This window comes from Mixophyes fleayi, chromosome 1, assembly GCF_038048845.1.
Source record: "Mixophyes fleayi isolate aMixFle1 chromosome 1, aMixFle1.hap1, whole genome shotgun sequence".
NCBI lineage: Eukaryota > Metazoa > Chordata > Amphibia > Anura > Limnodynastidae > Mixophyes > Mixophyes fleayi.
Window position 1 is genome coordinate 6,570,707 of NC_134402.1, and position 21,949 is coordinate 6,592,655.

General features: G+C 41.6%; 1 protein-coding gene and 1 long non-coding RNA gene across 2 annotated transcripts in view; both read right to left on the reverse strand.

Annotated features, from left to right (window-relative positions):
* LOC142110918 (vomeronasal type-2 receptor 26-like) overlaps window positions 1-2,150 on the reverse strand; it is a 98,938-nt gene extending 96,788 nt beyond the window's left edge. Inside the window, exon 1 of the mRNA XM_075193786.1 lies at window positions 1,749-2,150. Within this exon, the coding sequence (XP_075049887.1) occupies window positions 1,749-2,150 (402 nt within the window). The remainder of the gene's footprint in view (window positions 1-1,748) is intronic.
* Window positions 2,151-5,352: 3,202 nt separating this feature from the next.
* On the reverse strand, window positions 5,353-7,186 carry LOC142103768 (uncharacterized). The gene is made up of 3 exons (XR_012679431.1): window positions 6,687-7,186; window positions 5,920-6,016; window positions 5,353-5,584 (listed from the first exon to the last, which is right to left on the reverse strand). It is a non-coding gene; the product is annotated as an uncharacterized LOC142103768 (long non-coding RNA).
* Window positions 7,187-21,949: the final 14,763 nt, after the last annotated feature.

Here is a 21,949-nt window from a genome sequence, read left to right on the forward strand (position 1 = left end):
CTGCGCCTGACAGTACCCCTTCTCCTCTGCCTCAAAGAAAGACTAGTTCTCTACCGGAATTTGGCAAGGAGACGAGGAGCATGAAGATCAGCTTCTGGGACCCAGGATCTCTCCTCAGGACCACAGCCTTTTCAGTATACTAGATACTGGGAGGTTGCATTGAACAAAGCGGATCTTCAAAATTCTCTGTACTTCAAATTTGTCTCCCAGAGAGGTCTTGATGGGTGGAGGAGAGACAGGTTCTTTGAAGAATTCGTTGAGGACTAGAGGTTTCAGCAAGGAAATGTGGAAACTGTTATGGATTTTGAGGGAAGGAGGAAATGAGAGTTTGTAAGAAACAGGATTAATGATTTGAGAAATATTGAAAGCACTGATAAACCTGGGAGCCAATTTCATTTATGGAACTTTGAGTCGGAGGTTGCGAGTTGCCAGCCACACACGATCTCCCACCTTCAAAACTGGAAGATTCCTCCTACGGCGGTCAGCAGCTCTCTTATGTCGTTGCACTGAAGTAGAAAGTGCTGTTTTAGTTTGGGTCCAGATTTGTGAAAAGTCATGGATGAGGGAGTCAGCAGCCGGCACAGGAGAAAGTGGAGCCTCAGATAAGAGAGGAGGAGTAGGATGTCTCCCATAGACAATGAAGAAAGGTGAATGGCCTGAGCAGGAATGTAGGAGGTTGTTTTGAGCAAATTCGGCCCAGTAAAGGAGGTCACTCCAGGAGGTCTGATGGTCAGAGGCAAAGCACCGCAAGAAACACTCCAGGTCCTGATTCACTCGCTCCATTTGTCCATTCGTCTTAGGGTGGTAACCAGAAGAGAATTTAAGTTTAACCCCAATCCTGGTGCAGAAGGCTCTCCAGAACCTAGCGAAAAATTGTACCCCCCGATTGGAGATGATCTCCTGGGGACACCCTTGGAGGCGGAATATATTTTAAAAAAACAGGTCTGTATGCCTAGGGTCTGAGGGAAGAGCTTTACAAGGGATGAAGTGGGATATTTTGTAGAAGCGATCTACCACGACCCAGATGATATTGTAGTTGTGACTCAGAGGGACATCGGTGATGAAATCCATTGTGATACTGATCCAGTGAGAGTCGGGAATGGGAAGAGGAAGGAGAAGACCAGGGGGACCTTATCTAGGAGTCTTGTGACGCGCACATATACAACATGCTGACACGAATTTACGAACGTCAGAACCCAGAGTAGGCCACCAGTAGTATCTGGAAAGGAATTCCTTCGTCCTCTTGTAGCCAGCATGACCTGCAAACTTAGATTTGTGTGCCCAGCATAGTAATTTAGGGCGGAGGTATGGTTCTACGAAGGAGCGTCCAGAAGAAGGAGAGATGGATGAGGAATTGGTAATAGTCACCACCTGAATAGGATTCAGAATGGTTTTGTTGTCTGAGAAGGCTAGGGAATCCGTATTCTGAAATGATCTAGATACCAGGACGAAAAGTAAGGATAAGTTGAAACCGTGAAAAAAAAGAGACCAGCGAGCCTGTCGAGGGTTGAGACATTGTGCCTCCTGGAGGTAGGTAAGGTTCTTGTGGTCTATCATCACGGTTACGGGATGTATTGCCCCTTCGAGAAGGTAGCGCCATTCTTCTAGCACCATTTTAATAGCCAAGAGCTCCTTGTCTCTGATCCCATAATTTAATTAACCACCGTAATTTATTTTTTAGAAAGGAATCCACAAGTCTCCAGAGTGCCGGAAGAAGATCTTTGGGACAAGACAGCCCCAATTCCTACAGAAGAGGCGTCAACCTCAAGAAGAAAAGGTCTCCACTGGTCTGGCTGTTTGAAGATGGGAGCTGCAATAAATGCCTCCTTAAGGGTCTTGAAGGCCATTATTGCCTCAGTAGGCCATGATTTGTAGCAGACACCTTTGCGGGTTAATGCCGTGATAGGACAGATGATGGAAGGAAATCCTTTAATGAACTGACGGTAATAGTTGGCAAAGCCGATGAAGCGTTGCGTAGCTTTCAGACCAGCAGGAAGTGGCCAGTTGATGATGGCTTCTACCTTCTTGGGGCCCATTTTGAGACCAGTGCCTGAAACCAGATAACCGAGGAAGGGAACCTGAGAACATTCAAAGAGGCATTTGTCCAATATAGAGAATATTTCCTGAGACGGGGAGGACCGCCTTAACATGGAGACGATGAGAGTATAGATCGGATGAGAATATTAGAATATCGTCCAGGTAGACAATCACGGATTGGTACAGAAGATCCGTGAAGATCTCATTGACAAAATCGTGAAAAACGGCAGGAGCATTGCAGAGCCCAAAGCGCATCACTAGGTACTCGTAGTGCCCGTCGCGGGTGTTGAATGCCGTTTTCCACTCATCACTCCTTCGGTTGAGTAATCAAATTGTAAGCCCCTCTGAGATCCAATTTGGAGAAGATCTTAGCACCCCGAATGCGATCGAACAGTTCTGTAATAAGGGGAAGAGGGTAGCGGTTCTTGATAGTGATTGCATTCAGGCGACGGTAATCTGTGCAGGGTCTTAAGGAGCCATTTTTCTTTTTTACGAAAAAAAAATCCAGCCCCCGCGGGAGAGGAGGACTTCCTGATGTTAGGAATCCCAGCAGCCAGTACCACAAAACCCGGAGTCTACTCCGAAAGTATGGTGTTCCCTGTTGCCCCTAGTGGTGGGGACAGGCTTGGCTGCAGACGAATGAACTACTATTTTGTACAGGTACGAATCTGTGCTAATTCTAAAAATCTAATAAGGGATTTGTATTTAAGATTAGTGCTAATGCACAGTGTGTGGTACACTCGACGTCATTTGGCATAACAGTTATTTACATGTAACCCCATGACCTTATTGCACTAAGCACATATAGGTTGGGTCTCACATTTGGATCTTAGGTGCACTTACCCCATCAGCCGCTGTCATATCACGGCTACCTGGGTGCCTTCTGGTCTTCAGCAACATTCCCGTCCTCCACAGCTCCGTTTGTAATCAAACACACACTGTTTGTTCTGCTGCATGTGCACAGGCATCTTGGATGCAGTCAGGTGATCATTCCAGATCAACCAGATTCAGCACCTGTGATCCCATTAAGTGCTCAGCCAATAGTTGCTTGGGACAAACCATTTAAAGCTGCTGCTGTGATCTGTTCATTGCCTGAACAACACACTTCTCTCCAGTGGATAGTTATTGGCCCCAGTGTTTCTGGCTGCATTACAAAATCAGTGTTTGTGTCCACATTCTCAGACTGCTCATTCCCCTGCTAGATTGGACAATCAGCAAGAACATGAGCAAGAAGATCATCCAGGCTGCTCTGTTCAGATTCAGACCTGCTGCAGGTAATCCCAAGGGTCCCTGATTCGGATCAAGAAATACAGACTAACGTGACAGTTTGACACACTATAAGGGTGTATGTAGTGCTGTGTGTCTGACTAATCATGTAAGACGCAAATGAAAAAGCTTGGAGTATAGATATGGTTTGGTCAGGCAAAGAAGCACACTCTGTAATACAAGTAAGTAGACTCCAAGAGGTAGTTTGTCCACCAAACTCCTCTATCCTGTAAAGGCTTTTCCAAACTCTATGATCTGATCCCCCCAATCCATGATAGTTTAAACCAATCTGGAACCTTGAATACATTATTATAACAAACAGACCCTAGAGTTTCTTACGTAATGTACACTGATACATTCATTGTTAAAGTGGGCACGTCACTTGGATTTGGCTCCCTTCCAGTTTTGGAAAACATTTATGCAAGGCCAAGCAATTTTATATAACGGGCAACATATTATCATGTGAAGCTTGGTATGTTGTGATTTCTTGCCAATACAGACACAGGTACCCATTGCACACGTTCACCCTCTAAGCCCAAAAAACTGGATGCCTCACCTAACAATGTAAACATCAACTATATCTACCAGACATTAATCCCTCAAAATACTGTGTGCTCGGCCCAACACTCTTGGATTAGATCAGGGGTGGGCAAACCTGTCCTCAAGGGCCATATCCAGTTCATGTTTTTAGGATTTCTGTCTGTAGAAACAGGTGGGATAATTACTGACCCAGCCAAATAGATTAACTCAGCTGTACATGATTAAAGAAATCCTAAAAACATGAACTGGATATGGCCCTTGAGGACAGGTTTGCCCACCCCTGGATTAGATGGTGGTAAAGGAATTTGAACATGGAGCCATAATCCTAAAGGGAGGATATCTGTACATTAAGGCTTTGTACTTCCCTTGCCCAAGGCATGGACAAATGCTGCAAATTATTGTTAACATTGACTAGCATGTTTAAACAGACATAGGTGGTATTACAACACACACTTTGAAGAGAAACAAAGGTGGAATGTTAATTTGTCACTACTTTCCACTTTAAGAGGGCAAGCTACATGAAAATGGTATTGAGAATAAATTTCACATTTCTACACCACAATAACATTGGAGACCTGCATTATCAGGTTCAGCAAACATATCAAGTGACTGCTGCCTAACAATGGGTAATCAGACTAATGTAACTAGTTCTCATGTGGAGTATCTATGGTGGCTGTAAGTTTACATATAGCTGCCTTGACCAATTAGCAAACTAGGAGCCTGATTCATTAAGGATCTTATCTGTCATTTTTTGCTTATCTTAAGCTAATCCACTCTGTTCATGCTCAGAAAAGGGAGATAAGAAGCAAAAGCCACTGCATAAGTGACGAATTTCTTACGCTAGGATGAAAATCCATCTTTGCTTCACTCTTATCTCCCCGTTTCTTCGTAACAATAAGCATCTTACCTTTTGCACAATATAAGAAGATTACTAATGATTCAGGCCCTAGGTGATGTTATTATGGCCTTGTAGCAAGACTCCACTAGCTTAGTGCCCTAATGCATTCCCCATAATTGTTAGTGTGGGGTTTGTGTCTGGCATGTGGGTGTTGGAACACTTTGAAACAAAGTGCCACTAGCACAAGCAAAAAATATTGTTATCCCATTTGGCCAAGGGCCAAAAGTTGGTAGTGTGTGACCTGACACTGCTAACATTTTTGCTTTCTTTATATACATTTACCTGTAATGTGATGCCTATATTCCTACGCACATCACATGTTCGCTCTAAAAGCTGAAAGTGTCCAAACAATTTACTACTAAGCACCAAACACACATACAAACCTCCACACTATAGCCATTTTCTAAAACTATACATTTACCCCATTGAGCGTGTTTGTAGGCTATGGTGTATCTGTGGCAAAGGATAAAATAACCACACCTAGATTTCATATATTCATTTAAAATAAAACCTGTTCCACAATAGTTTTGAAAGCACTACACATGGATTTATGGGTATTAAAATATTAATCAGTGCACTGTAGTAATGGTACAAAATGGCATGACAACTGATTGCTGACACATTTGCAGCATAGGCTAGATTTATTACATATATGAATTCAAATGTGCTGACAAAAACAAAGCAAACAAGGTAATGGTCTGTGTGTGTAAAAATTCCTTGGATTAAGAGATGACAATCTGGCCAGACTGAAGAGAGACATAAGCAGGCTTGGAGCTCTGGAGAAATTCAACAACATGTAGTGAGACACGAATTGCACAAATCCAAAATCCACGCCAACACACCCTGTTGAACGAAAGGCAACAAATTAATATGGCAATATTAGGTCAGACAACTTGCATTTTGATATCAAGAGATTGAGCAATGTATTGGCATGTGTAAAAAAGCCAGTAATATTATAGTGTATAATAATGGCTTGTGTGTTTGGACTATACCTAGGATTCTGAATGCACTATTTGACTTAATTTGAAACACCAAACCCATATGTTACATAACTAGCATCTGCCCATATGTTTTGTTTGTGCAACCACACATTGCAGGCTTAGTAACGACGACATTATTGTATGGAGCACACTCACTGGTCAATCACATTTTAGTGCAGATAGCACTATACTACTTACATTTGAAAACACCCTTCACCATAGCAACATCCACCAACTCCAAAAGGAAGTGCAATGGCAGAAAAGCCAGCACTGCAGGCCAAGTGTAATCTAAAGGCTGTAGATATAAGAAAAACAAATAGTGTCAATAATGTGCACTTCTCAACACTATATGTGCTGATCAATAAACTGTAGAAAAACCAAACATCAATTATGTTGCCACATTAGGCTGTTGATTTAAACTACCCCATTAACGTGCATTTAGCTAAAGACATTAAGGCTAAACTTGGAGGCATGAAGCTATACTTCCTACACACATTGTAAAGGTAAAATACAGGTAGGCATGGTTTTTCCCCTATTATTACACATATAAACCATTTCAGTAACACACCAGACCATGTCTATTCATATTCCCATTTTGAATAACCATACCTTAGATAATCAACCCTTGACTAAGCTTGCACATGATTTGACCACTGATCTTTTAAATGTGAAGATATTTATGTTTTGTTCAAAAAAAAAAAATAACAAAAATACAACATTGACCCCTTACATTGTAACATGCTTTGTCCACTAGAACATTTACTTATTTTTTATCCTTTGCTCTCCTTAATGACTCAAGCACAGAGTGTTAATGTGTCTTTAAGGTAGGGTCTGAAAAACCACACTTCAAATAAAAGGTATTAGAAAAAGAAAAGAGAAAAAAAACAAAAAACAGTATGGACATTCTTAATGCAAAGTATTTTAACAAGGGGTATGTAATAAAACAATATCTGGTTTCTACTTACCACACACACAGACAAATGTGGAATGTCAATAAGCAATCACTAGACACCCAAAAAACACAATCCAGGACCAAGATCTGTGGAGGGGAGGGTAAACAGGTACAAAATAAATCAATATAGATGGATAATCTTTATGTGTGTCACTACAGTCGAGAGGTATCTATGCAGAGACACATCCCAAGTCTACACAGTTGCCTCAATATTCAAACTCTGCAGCTAATTAAAGACTTTTCCACTAACCTTCAACATAAAATTCTTAACCATTATGACCTTTCAGCATAATTTTCTATCTGTATCTCACCAATATCTTTTACTACAAATAAACATGAGTGTTGAGCAAGGTACAGCAATAAACTGCAGAGATTATGAAACATTTCACCATTAAGGGCTACTTACCCAGAATTGTGAATCTCCCAACAACACAGAAAGCCAAGCAAGGTCTTTTTAAGTAACACTGTAATTAGTGAATTAAATGCAGGTGAGTAGGCCGGAGAGTATGCCGGACACGTCATTAGGAGCACGCAGGTGCGTTCTAATTAGCCAAGTGTGGCTTTGTGTAAAAGTGACCTGACATGTGAGCAACGTTTAATTTCTGTAGGTAAGTAGAGATTATAACGATTATTACAGATGTCATTAATGAGCTAAGCTGTTAGTGTTGTGGCAATAGTATGGGTAAAATAGTTTTAAGTACAATTCTATGAGGTATTATTCATTTGCATGTGCTACATTTAGATGTGCAACGATAGTGTAGTGGTTATGTATTTCACCCCCCAATACTAAGTGCAGAAGTTCGAGGCCCCAGGTCAACCCTAAGCACCAAGTGAGTTAATAAAACACATTATTAAGCATACTCCTAAAAGTAAAAAACTATATGCAACTGCTTGTATTTAGCGTAAGATTCGCAAACGCGCTTAATTCGCGTTTGTTTGGTGACGTTTTTGCAGCTCCTGCTGCTTTAGTAAAACAGTGTTTTTATTAATGTGTGTGTTTATCTAGGGTTAAATTTTAATACCACGTTATCCATCATGCTGTTCATATTAATTGCAACATGGCCAATTTATCAGGTCTAAGACAGTCATTCAGCTGTGCTAACTAGTTAATGTGCAGTTTGGTGTTGGTGTTTCAATGTGAAGTATAACTCAGTGAATAAAGAAATGAGCTTGCAACAACAAGGTAATGAGTTTGAACCCTGAATGATGCGTGTATGTGGCTAACCTTGGTATATTTACAAGTTTGAGGGTATTTATTCCACTCTGTGACTTAGTATATGTTTTGGTGTGTAAGGTGGCTATATGTAATGTTCAACAGTGTTATCAGCTACAACACAGCAAAGCAGTTGTTGGCAAAGACTTTGGATTTCAAAGACATGTGAATTCTGTACTGGCAACAGTGGAAAAAGCTAAGTGCTCCACCAAATCAAATTGTAGAAATGGGAGCAATAAATGTTCTATTTTTGATTTGTATTTATCAACATGGATATATTTCGATATGCATAAATTGTGACTCTGCATGCACCAAAGAGTTAAGGGGAATTAATAAAGTAGTTGAGAGCCAATTCCCCAAAGTGCCCAATTTAGCTGTCATCCTTATGCAGATTCCACCATCTTCCAGTCATTTTACGGTAATTGATCTTTGCTCTACCTTCTTCTCTGCTCCTCTTCGTCCTGACTGTCAGCATCTCTTTGCCTTGACCTATAAGGGTGTACAATACACATGGACAAGATTTCCCAAGGGGTTTATTGACAGCCCCAGTATTTTCCCCTAGGCCTTGCATGACTATTTACAATCCTTCCAACCAAGCAATGGGTCTGTCCTAATACAATAGATTGACATTTGTTGCTGTGCTATGATTCATTTTTGTCATCTGTGTCTGACATTTAACTGTTGATGCTTCATCTCTCACGGACAGGACACAAGGTTGCAAAGGATAAATTACAGCCATGTCAGACCAAGGTCATATAATTGGGTCACTGTCTCACCCAGAGGCTAAGATACCTGACAACGGATAGAATTCAGGCCATACAAGACATGACACTGCCGCAGAACCACTAGCAGATCCATACCTTTTTAGGGATGTGTGAGTACTGTAGATCCTGGATCCCAGATTTTTCTATTCTGGCCTTGCCATTACAGGAGTTAGTCTCATCCTCAAATCCTGAGCATGTTACACACACAGAGGAGTCAGAGCAAGTATTCTTTAACATTAAAGAGAGTCTGACTATAACACCTGATTTGGGAATACCTGATTATGAAAAACCTTTTGAGTTATATTGTATGGAAGCTGATGGTTGTGCAGAAGGTGTTATGACACAGAAACATGTTGATGCTAGCAGACCGGTAGCATACTATAGTGCACAATTGGACATTGTGGTAAGATCTCTCCCTACATGTTTGAGAAGTGTAGCAGCAACCGCTCTGCTGGTAAGTAAGAGCAAGTACGTAGTACTTGGACATGATTCAACTGTCTATACACCACATGCAGTATCAGTTCTGTTAAATTATGCTCAAACTAGACATGTCTCGTCAGCAAGGATCACAACATGGGAATTAGCTGTGATGGCATCCGCAAATATCACCATTAAATGGTGCAAAATTTTTACTTCAGCTACATACCTACCATGCACAATGGGTGGAAGAGAGGAGACTCTAGATATTGGGTGAATTTGGCAGGTACACTAATAAGCATGATTGTATGGAATATCTGAACGAGAGATTTACTGCGAGACCTGACATACATGACACCCCGTAAAAATTTTTATATTTTACACTTTATACGGATGAGAGTTGTCATAGACAACTGACACAGGAGAAATATGTACTTGATATTCTGTTATAGATGATGAGGATGTTATAGAAGCTGAATGCCTTGGTTGTCCTTACTCAACCCAAGAGGCCAAACTCGTGACATTAAGAAGAGCATGTGAGTTGGCAGAGGGTAAATCAGCTAATATATGCACTGACTCTAGGTACGCCTTTGGGGTACTGCATGACTTTGGGGCCCTCTGCCATCTTAGAAACTTTATGACAGTGGCACGCACACCAGTAGCACACTCATAGCACATAAAAGTAATTTTAACAGCAATACATTTACCAAAGGCGGTAGTCGTCATCAAGTGCAAATTCCACACATATGAAGAAGACCCATTATCAGTGGGTAATAGCAGGGCAGACAAAGCTACCAAGTAGGCAGCAGGTTTATCTGTAGACATGTCAACTGACAAGATGATGGCTTTCCAAACTACAAACACACAAAAATTTATTGAAATGCAAGATTTGTGTTCCCTACAGGAAAAGGAAGTCTGGAAGGAGAAAGGATCTGGTCAAGAGTTCTCTGGATTCTGGAGAGATGGACAAGGTAGGCCTGTGGCTCCCAGAGAATATTCCCCAGGCCTAGCTGAGGCAGCACATTGTCTGACTCATCTGGGTAAAGAAGATATGTGTAAGCTGGTTAGAGCATACTGGTGTGCACCATGCTTATCTTCTCAAGCTGGTAGGAAGGCAATTTCTTGTCTTTATTGTTTGAATTTGAAATGTCAAAAAGACAATACCAATGGAGCTATCCCATATCCCTCCTACAGATGGATCTTTCCAGGTGATACAAATGACTTCATCCAATTACTACCATGTAGAATCTCATGTGTTAGTATGTATTGATGTATTTTTTAACTGGGTAGATGCATTTCAAGCTGCCATTAATACTGCTGTTTTTACTGCTAAAAACAATGTTCAGGAATTTCTATGCAGATATGGTATCCATAGAATCATAGAAAGAGATAGGGGTACTCATTTTACTGGTGATATATTTCAGATCATGTGTAAACTAATAGGAATTGATAGCAAACTTCATACTCCTTACCGACCGGTAAGGTCCGGGTATTGGCTTTTTCACTTATATGCCAAGTAGTAATTTTATTATTGTAGGCCTTATAGGTATCGTTCTTTTGCAGTCATTGAAAAGTAGGTCGGAGTTTTGGTAGTCATTTAAATGACTACCACCTAACTGAACAGTTCGAAATGGTTTTATAGAATCAGCTCTCTCATTATTACAACATTTTCAAGTGTAGGAATATTTAACAAGCCAACACAGGTTGCACTCAACATCTTTATTGGTGTGTATCGAATAACAGAGGTCTCCACATTTGTTATCAGCAAACTTGTTAAAATGTGTTTAATTTTATATCAGCCATAAGTAATCTAAGATTGTTTCCAAAACAAATCTGTTACCAATATATTTAACATAGTTGATAAGGTTGAAAAAAGACACCAGTCCATCAAGTTCAACCTATTTGGATCTCCTGCAAACCCGCACTTATATTTGAAATTGATCCAGAGTGTGCAGCTGCCAATCTGTTTCAATTGTGAAAATCCCCCCAGACCCAATATTGTAGTCCTATTTTTACCCTATATCCAGTACTATCCTTCATTTTAATTAACGGTCTTATCCCTGGATACACTTTTCCGCTAAAAATTTGTCTACCACTTTCTTAAACATATCTATTGAATCGGCCATCACAACCTTCCCTGGCAATGAATTCCATATTTTGACTGCCCTTACTGTAAAGAACCCCTTCCTTTGCTGGTTGTGAAATTTTCTCTCCTCTAAACTTAGGGGGTGACCGCGTGTCCTGTGTATAGTCCTTGGGGTAAAAAGTTCCCATGAAAGTTCTCTGTATTGACCCTTAATGTATTTCTACATAGTAAACATATCTCCTCTTAGACGCCTCTTTTCTAAAGTAAACATGCCTAAACTGGCTAACCTTTCCTCATAACTTAATGACTCCATACCCTTTATCAATTTTGTCGCCCTTCTCTGAACCCTTTCTAGTTCCCAATTATCTTTTTTATAGAGTGGTGCCTAGAACTGTACTGCATATTCAAGATGAGGTCTTACCAATGATTTATACAGCGGCAAAATTACACTGTCTTCCCTTGCATTTATTCCCCTTTTTATGTATGCCAATACTTTATTTGCCCTTGCAGTTGCTGCTTGACATTGAGCACTATTCCTAAATCTAGGTACACACCACAAGGTTTTCGTCCAATAATCGGCTCAATCAGCCGGCATACGACCGCTCGTTCAAAAGTCGGGTCAGTGTGTGTAGTGACACTATGGTCGAAAGTGTGCCCAAATGGACGATTGTCGCCTCATTTGGTTGGTCATACCGTTAAATATTTTTGATCCAATCTCGTTTCCGTTGTGTAGTGTGTATAAACTTCTGACCGATCCACAACAGTGAGTACGAAATTACAGTCATTGCTCACGACAACATAGCTGTAAAAAGTCGCTAACAGGAAAGCTGCTCTTCCCTTTATCGTCTAAAACGAGGCTAGTGTGTATGCAGTCCATGGACCGAGCGATCGGACCATTGATTGCATGTAAAATTGATTGGCATAAAAAGTTGGTGGAAAATTCTGTAGTGTGTACCCAGCTTAAGTCTACTGTCTATGAGCACTCCCAAATCATTTTTCATTATAGATTCTCCAAAATTAATTCCATTTAATTTATAGATTGCGTTCTTGTTTTTGATCCCTAAATGCATAACCTTACATTTATCTATGTTAAACCTCATATTCCATTTGGCCGCCCAATACTCCAGTTTATTTAATTCCCTCTGTAGAGAAGCTACATCTTGCTCTGATTTTATTACCTTAAAGAGTTTAGTGTCATCTGCAAAAATAGAAACTTTACTCTCTAAACCATCACCAAGGTCATTAATAAATATTTTTAAAAGGAGTGGTCCCAGCACGGAACCTTGCGGTACTCCACTTTTGACCAATTAGAAAATAATCCATTTATCACAACTCTCTGTTCCCTATTCTCTAACCACTTTTCAATCCAAGTATACAAATGTTGATTCCTAGACCCAGTTCCCTTATTTTGTAAACCAACCTCTTGTGTGGCACTGTATCAAAGACCTTTGCAAAATCTAAGTAGACCTCATCTACTGTGCTGCCCTGGTCTAAGTTTCCACCAACTTCCTCGTAGAAACTAATTAGATTAGTTTGAAATGACCTATCCCTCACAAATCTATGTTGATTCCCACAAATAATTTTATTGTGCACCAAGTAATCCTGAATACTATCCCTTAAAATACCTTCCAGTAGTTTCCCCACTATTGATGTCAGGCTTACAGGTCTATAATTCCCTGGTTGTGATCTTGTCCCTTTTAAACAGCTGCCCCATATCTGCTATTCACCAATCCCTTCGTATTGAGTCTGATGATATTGAATCTCTGAAAATTAAGAATAGCGGTCTAGCTATTTCCGAGTTTAGCTCCATAAGGACCCATGGGTGTATGCCATCTGGACCTGGAGCTTTATTTATCCTAATATTCTTCAGTCGCCTTTGGAATTCTTCTTCTGACAACCCAGTATTAATTAATGGTCTGGTTTCATTTCCATTTTTATGTATTACTCCTAACATATGTTCCTCTCTAGTAAATACTGAAGAAAAGAAAGTGTTTAATACCTCTGCTTTTTCCTTATTATCATTTATCAATTCACCCATCTAACTTCTTAGGGGTCCTATATAATCTTTTTTAATCCTAGTGCCATTTATATACTTAAAAAACTTTTTGGGGTTTGTCTTAATTTCTTTTGCAACTTACCTTTCATTTTCTAATTTAGCCAAACTAATTTCCTTTTTGCATCTTTTATTATATTCCTTATACCTATGGAAGGACTCCTCTGACCCTACAGACTTAAACAATTTAAATGCACGCTTCTTCCTTTGCATTTCTTCCCTTACCTTTTTATTTAGCCACATTGGTTTAGACTTAATTCTTTTACATTTATTTCCCATAGGAATGAACGTATATGTGTATGTTTCCAACAACATTTTAAAGACAGCCCACTTTTCTTCCGTATTTTTTCCTTCCAAGGCTTTGTCCCAGTCTATGCTCATTATAGACTCCTTTAGCATATTAAAATTTGCCTTTCTAAAGTTTAAAGTATTAGTTGATCCCTTATACCAGTGGTCAGGGAACAGGGGTAAATTACCCCAAATGAGGTAAAAATGAAATTCCTGGGGGTAATTTAAATGTGAAATTGCTGTTGTACCAGAAGAGCCTCAAGGATTGGCAGAGGCAATTCTTGAGCTTCTTTGCAATAATGAAGCTCGTATTGCACTTGGAAAAAAAATACAGATCTGTCATATTTTTGGATGCTGAAGACTGTATCCAAATTGCTCTGACATCAAAATGCCCCAATATTGATACTCTCGTATCAAAAATGAAGCAACATAATTTCTCCAAAACCTGATTTTTTTTAAGTTGAAGCTTTCAAAGAAATTTTGAATTCCAATAATTAATAATTATGATTTCCTTCCTTTAAAATCAAGGGGGTAACATCGGCATATCTAAATATATTTGGGGGTAAAAGGTAAAAAAGTTCCCTGACCCCTGCCTTATACCGTTGCTTCTGGAAACTAATTTCAAATGAGACCATATTATGATCATTGTTTCCCAAGTGCTCCCTTACTTGAATATTTGATATTACTTCTACATTGTTTGTTATTACTAGGTCCAGTATATTCCGGTTCCTAGTTGGTTCCTCTACTAATTGGGACATGTAATGGTCTTTTAGGGTGCTCAGAAACCTATTTCTCCTAGCTGTACCGCAGGTCTCAGTACTCCAATCAATGTCCGGATAATTAAAATCCACCATAATTAAAATTTGACCTAGTTGTGTAGCCTTTTCAATTTGCTATAGAAGTTGGGTTTCCTCAATTGTAATAATATCTGGCGGTTTATAGCATATCCATATTAGAAGCTTCTCTGAACTTTATCCTCTGCTGGATATTTCCACCCACAATGCCTATATTATCACCAATATTCTCGTAAATAACTTCCTGAATACTTGGTTTTAATTCTGGCTTAATTCAAAGACATACTCCTCCCCTTTTATTTACCCTATCCCTCCTGAATAGAGAATAGCCTTCCAAGTTGACTGCCCAGTCATGTGTATCATCCACCAGGTCTCCGTAAAACCTATAATATCATACTGCTCATTCATTGCTACTAGTTATATTGCCTCCCTTAGGTATTTATTTTTGCTTTAAAAAAGACCTCTCCTTATTGGCTATGTTTCCCTTTCCCCCCTCTCCACCCCCTTGACTCTTGTTAAATTCCTCCTTACTACTCTCAATTTCTTTCCCATAAATATTTGCTTGCCCCTCCCCCCATAGCCTAGTTTAAAATCTCCACCAACCTTCTAACCATCCTCTCCCCTAGCACTGCAGCCCCCTCCTCATTCAGATGCAATCCATCTCGACAATAAAGATGGCAACTGACCGAGAAATCAGCCCAATGCTCTAAGAATCCAAAACCCTCCTTCCTTCACCAATCTTTTAGCCATGCATTAACCTCCCTAATCTACCGCTGCCCCCCTGGACTAGAGCGTGGCACAGGTAGTATTTCCGAAAATACTACTTTGGATGTCCTTGCCTGGGTTTCCTCAATTGTAATAATATCTGGCGGTTTATAGCATATCCATATTAGAAGCTTCTCTGAACTTTATCCTCTGCTGGATATTTCCACCCACAATGCCTATATTATCACCAAGGAGGCAATTCTTGAGCTTCTTTGCAATAATGAAGCTCGTATTGCACTTGGAAAAAAAATACAGATCTGTCATATTTTTGGATGCTGAAGACTGTATCCAAATTGCTCTGACATCAAAATGCCCCAATATTGATACTCTCGTATCAAAAATGAAGCAACATAATTTCTCCAAAACCTGATTTTTTTTAAGATGAAGCTTTCAAAGAAATTTTGAATTCCAATAATTAATAATTATGATTTCCTTCCTTTAAAATCAAGGGGGTAACATCGGCATATCTAAATATATTTGGGGGTAAAAGGTAAAAAAGTTCCCTGACCCCTGCCTTATACCGTTGCTTCTGGAAACTAATTTCAAATGAGACCATTTTATGATCATTGTTTCCCAAGTGCTCCCTTACTTGAATATTTGATATTACTTCTACATTGTTTGTTATTACTAGGTCCAGTATATTCCGGTTCCTAGTTGGTTCCTCTACTAATTGGGACATGTAATGGTCTTTTAGGGTGCTCAGAAACCTATTTCTCCTAGCTGTACCGCAGGTCTCAGTACTCCAATCAATGTCCGGATAATTAAAATCCACCATAATTAAAATTTGACCTAGTTGTGTAGCCTTTTCAATTTGCTATAGAAGTTGGGTTTCCTCAATTGTAATAATATCTGGCGGTTTATAGCATATCCATATTAGAAGCTTCTCTGAACTTTATCCTCTGCTGGATATTTCCACCCACAATGCCTATATTATCACCAATATTCTCGTAAATAACTTCCTGAATACTTGGTTTTAATTCTGGCTTAATTCAAAGACATACTCCTCCTCCCCTTTTATTTACCCTATCCCTCCTGAATAGAGAATAGCCTTCCAAGTTGACTGCCCAGTCATGTGTATCATCCACCAGGTCTCCGTAAAACCTATAATATCATACTGCTCATTCATTGCTACTAGTTATATTGCCTCCCATAGGTATTTATTTTTGCTTTAAAACAGACCTCTCCTTATTGGCTATGTTTCCCTTTCCTCCCTCTCCACCCCCTTGACTCTTGTTAAATTCCTCCTTACTACTCTCAATGTCTTTCCCATAAATATTTGCTTGCCTCTCCCCCCATAGCCTAGTTTAAAATCTCCACCAACCTTCTAACCATCCTCTCCCCTAGCACTGCAGCCCCCTCCTCATTCAGATGCAATCCATCTCGACAATAAAGATGGCAACTGACCGAGAAATCAGCCCAATGCTCTAAGAATCCAAAACCCTCCTTCCTTCACCAATCTTTTAGCCATGCATTAACCTCCCTAATCTACCGCTGCCCCCCTGGCCTAGAGCGTGGCACAGGTAGTATTTCCGAAAATACTACTTTGGATGTCCTTGCCTTAAGTTTGCGACCTATGTCCCTGAAATCATTATTTAGGACACCCCTTCTTCCTCTAACTCGGTCATTGGTTCCAACATGCACCAAAACCACTGGGTCATTCCCACCCCTCTCAACAATCTGTCCACCCGATCCGCAATATGCCGAACCCAAGCACTTAGGAGACAACACACTGTTCGGCATGCATGGTCCCGGTAACAGATTGCCCTATCTACCTTCCTAATAATTGAATCCCCTACCACCACAATCTGTCTGGGTAACTTTGTCTCCTCTATGCTGGAGAGTCCATTCCCCTGGTTGCTAGAGGAAGCAGTCTCATCCAACTTTACCAATTCTGAACTGCCTTCCACAATATCTTCATCCAATATGGCAATTCTGCTGGGATTGCTTAGCTCAGAACTGGCTTGCCTCTTCCTCCCTCTGCTACCCCTATTAACTGTTACTCAACTGCCTACCTGTGCACCCTCCTCTGCCTCTACACTACCGTGCTCAGCTAACGCATCAACGGTGAGCTGTAAACTCTGCTCCAGGTTCGCACTCTCTCTCAATTTTGCAATGGTCTCCTTTAGATCAGTTACCTAGGCTTCCAAAGAAACCAATTGCACACATTTCTCACAGAGGTATAAACCTTGGAACAATTGCTCCAAGTGTGCATACATATGACAAGATATGCATTGAGTGAGATCATCAAGCCTGCTCCCACTCATCTTATTATGGCTAACCTTACTTCTTATAGCCTACAGTGAACTCGAGAGTACTAACCTTTGCTAGCTACTTAACAGATTAAGCCCCTTCCTGGATTCAACGCCTTACTGGAACTAACTTCACACTTTAAACAAGCAGCACTTGAAATCAAACAGCAGTGGAAATAACAAGCTCAATGAATCCCTTTATCACCCCAATCAAAAAACGATTGGGTCATAATTTTATACTACAAACACACAACACAAGACAGCATTATATCAAACACATTAAAGTGCTAACAGTTTAGAAACACATTAAAATCTCCTGCACATAAACATAGAATTGCCTATATATATATGTGTGTATATATATATATATATATATATATATATATATATATATATATATATATATATATACATATATATATATATATACATATATACATACATGCTATCTGAAGTACCTGGCGTTGCCTGGGTTCAAATCTTCAAGTTAATAAGTTAACATGGAGTTGAATGTAACTGTCAACAGTTTAAAATTAATTGGCAGCTTAGAAGCTCTTCCAACACACCAATAAGGTGGCTGCCCAGTATTGTTTTTGTTTTTATATTAAATGTTCTTCAATCTCCAAATTTCCAAATGTTCTCCAAATGGTCTCTTCCATCCAATGGAAAGACCAAACTTGGTCCCCGGGTTAATGTTCTGGCCAGCATACACCAATAGGAGGTCTGACCAGGACCTCAACCCCCTAGTAGGTCTTCTGGAATCCAATGTTAGCAGGCTATAAAGTTTTTGTTCAAATCAATGCAATTAAAAGCACAGAACAGGCTCCTCGGGTTTAAGTTCTTCCCAATGTACACCAACAGGAGGTCCGACTGGTACCTGAAACATCCTAAAACATGTCCAAAATCAAACTGGACCACCTCGCATTAGTTTATCAACTGTATCAATTTGCAATGGCTTCATACCATTCAGTACAGGGGTGTCCGAACGCATAACCAGACAGATAAACAAACCAAATCCAGCCAGTGGAAGGCCCAGACAGGCTCCCTGGGTCAAAGTTCTTCCCAGCGTACAACAATGGGAGGTCTGATCAGGACCCTTTGCCCCCTAAAACCTGGTCAGGATACAACCGGTCCACTTCACATTGGCTTCATCCCAATCAGTGCAGATCGGAATGCATTTACGTATGCATAACCAGACAGACAAACAAACCAAATCCATCCAGTGGGAGGCCCAGAACAGGCTTCACACACATCTGGCTAGCATACACTAATGGGAGGTCTGACTGGGAACTGAACCCCCGTGTATGTCTTCTGGGAAGTCTCAGAACAGGCTCCCCAGGTCAAAGTGCTGCCTACTGTACACCAACAGGAAGTCTGACATAAAATATAACTGGCTTAAAACCTGGCCAAGGTCCAACTGAACAACCTCACATTGGTTTCATCCCAATCGGTTCAGGGCTGTCGAAGATATTCGCCATAAAACAAACAAAGAAGCAAACTTCTTCACACACACATATATATATATATATATATATATATATATATATATATATATATATATATATATATATATATATATATATATATATATATATAAATGTTTTCCTAATCCATTCAGTGGAAGGCAAAGAACAGGTTCCCTGGGTGGAAGCTCTGGCCAGGGTACACCAATGGAAGTCTGACCAGAACCTCAAGCCCCTAGTATGTCTTCTATGATCCAATGTTACCAGTCTGTGAAGCTATCGTCCAAATGCTTCCAATGGAAGGAACAGAACAGGCTCCCCGGGTCAAAGCTCTGCCCAGCGTACACCAACGGCAGTGTCCAATCAGGACCCGGAAACACATAAAACCTGGCTAGGATCTAGCTGGACCAATTTGCATTGACTTCATCCCAATCACTGCAGGGGTATCCAAATACATAACCGGACACACATACAAACCAAAATCATACAGTGGAAGGCCCAGAACAGGCACTCAACATTAATATTCTGGCTGGCGTAAACTGAAGGGAGGTCCTACCGAGACCCAACCCCCCTAAAACCTGATAAGGATCCAATTGGACCACCTCACATTAGTTTCATGCCAATCGTTGCAGGAGTGTTTGAATATATAACCAGACAGAGAAGCAAACCAACTCTATCCAGTGGAAGGCCTACAACAGGCTCCCCAGTTATGGCCCATGTACACCAATGGGATGTTCAACCAGGACCTTAACACCCTAGCATGTTTTCTAGGATACAATGTTACCCGTCTGAGGAACTTTTGTCCAAATTCATCCTGTGAAAGGCTCAGAACAGGCTCCCCAGGTCAAAGTTCTGCAAAGTGTATACTAACGGGAGGTAGGACTGGGACAGTAAACCCATTAAATCATGGCCATGAACTAACTGGACCACCTCACAGTGGTTTCATCCCAATCGATGCAGGGGAGTCCGAATGCATATCTGGACAGACAAACAATCCAAATCCATCCAGCAAAAGGCCAAGAACAGGCTTCCCGGGTCAAAGCTCTGGCCAGTGTACACCAATAGGAGGTCTGACTGTGACCTCAACCCCTTAGTATATCTTCTGGGATACAATGTTACCAATCTGTGAAGTTTTCATCCAAATCCATTCAGTAAAAGGCTGTCACGGATCAGAGTAGAAATATAGCTGAGGAGTCATGGATAGGTGAAAAACAAACAATGTTTATTGCTGGGGAACAGTTGATGACATAATATCTTGCAGAGTTTACCAGATATACAGCTGATGCAGGTAAATAGGAGGTGAGGAAATATTCCAGGCAGCATGCACAAGGAAATGCACGGATAAGTCCCAGGTAAAAATAACATACAGGTCAGCAGATTGTATGCTGAGATAGATCACAATGCAGCATAATCACAGGAGCAAGGCAGGAGAAAGAATCACAAGGTGAAACCACAGGATATGACATCAGGATGACAACAATAACCAGCCATGTGTGCTGGGAGTGACAGGTATATAAAGGGAAAACCACACCCAGGTGCATGGGATAATTGGTGAACATGAAGGTTAACCCCTAATGCACACAATAAGGCACAATAGCAGCACCTCTGGTGAATGGAGGTACTGCCAATACAAATATAATAATAATAAGGACAAAAAGGCAGGAGCTGCCATGCAAAGCAGCATGTAATGCATAAGCTGTAGGCAGATCGTGACAGTACCCCCTCCCTTAAGGGCGGATTCCAGACGCCCGATTACCAAAAATGTCTAAATTCGTCGGAGTCATAGTCCACAATAGGGGGCCTGGCAGAAAAGTCCTCGTCCATGGGCTGAAAGGCAAAGGAGACCATGCCAGATGGAAGCTGAAGCACTGCAGAACCTCCTTTCTTTTTACGCCCTCCCCTTTTACGAGACTTCCTCGGGATTGAGACCTGAGCCAACTGGGAGGAGCACAATGGTATCTCTTGGCCAGGAGAGATAGGTGGTATTGCTGACAATGCAGAGGCCCCGCAAGATGGCATAGCGGGAGGAGTTACAAACTTGCTGATTACTGCCTCAGAAAAGGATTGTAAGTCCGATAAGATGGGATGATCGGTCTCAATAAATGGGTTTGCCCATTCCAAAGCCTCTCCCCTAAAATGGGATATTAGGAATAGTACCTGTCTCTTAGGGCTACTAACAAGGTTTAGTACGGAGGGGATCTGTGAGGCAAAAAATCTCAGAAGGGCATTAAATTGGGAAGGATGCCCCTCAAAGAAAGGTGATGGTTCAGAGTTGGCACACTCGGTAGCAGATGGTTCGGACTTGGCAGCAGGCCCGGACTGGGCGGCAGGCTTGGCAGCAGGCCCGGACTGGGCGGCAGACTTGGCAGCAGGCCCGGACTGGGCGGCAGGCTTGGTAGCAGGCTTGGCAGCAGACCCGGACTGGGCGGCAGACTTGGGAGCAGGCCCGGACTGGGCAGAAGACTGGGCAGCGGGCCCGGACTGGGCAGAAGGCTTGCCAGCAGGCCCGGACTGGGCGGCAGGCTTGGCAGGGACAGCACTTTGAGAAGCCTGAGGGCAGACAGCACCTTAAGAAGACTGAGGGCAGACAGCGCTTTGAGAAGCCTGAGGGCAGACAGCACCAAGTGGTAACTCGGGCTAAACTGCATGGACTGGCAACTCGGGCTGGACCGCAGGGACTGGCAACTCGGGCTGGACCGCATGGACTGGCAACTCTTCTGGAGCAGACTGTAAGGGCAGCGCCCACTCTGGAGAAGACTGTAAGGGCAGCGCCCCCTCTGGAGAAGACTGTAAGGGCAGCGCCCCCTCTGGAGAAAACTGTAAGGGCAGCGCCCTCTCTGGAGAAGACTGTAAGGGCAGTGCCCCCTCTGGAACAGAGATAGCGGCTGAAGACTCGGAACTGGAGACAGCGGCTGAAGACTCGGAACTGGAGACAGCGGCTGAAGACTCGGAACTGGAGACAGCGGCTGAAGACTCGGAACCGGGGACAGCGGCCGAAGACTCGGAACCGGAGACAGCGGCTGAAGACTCGGAACCGGAGACAGCGGCTGAAGACTCGAAACCGGAGACAGCGGCTGAAGACTCGGAACTGGAGACAGCGGCTGAAGACTCGGAACTGGAGACAGCGGCTGAAGACCCGGAACTGGAGACAGCGGCTGAAGACTCGGAACTGGAGACAGCGGCT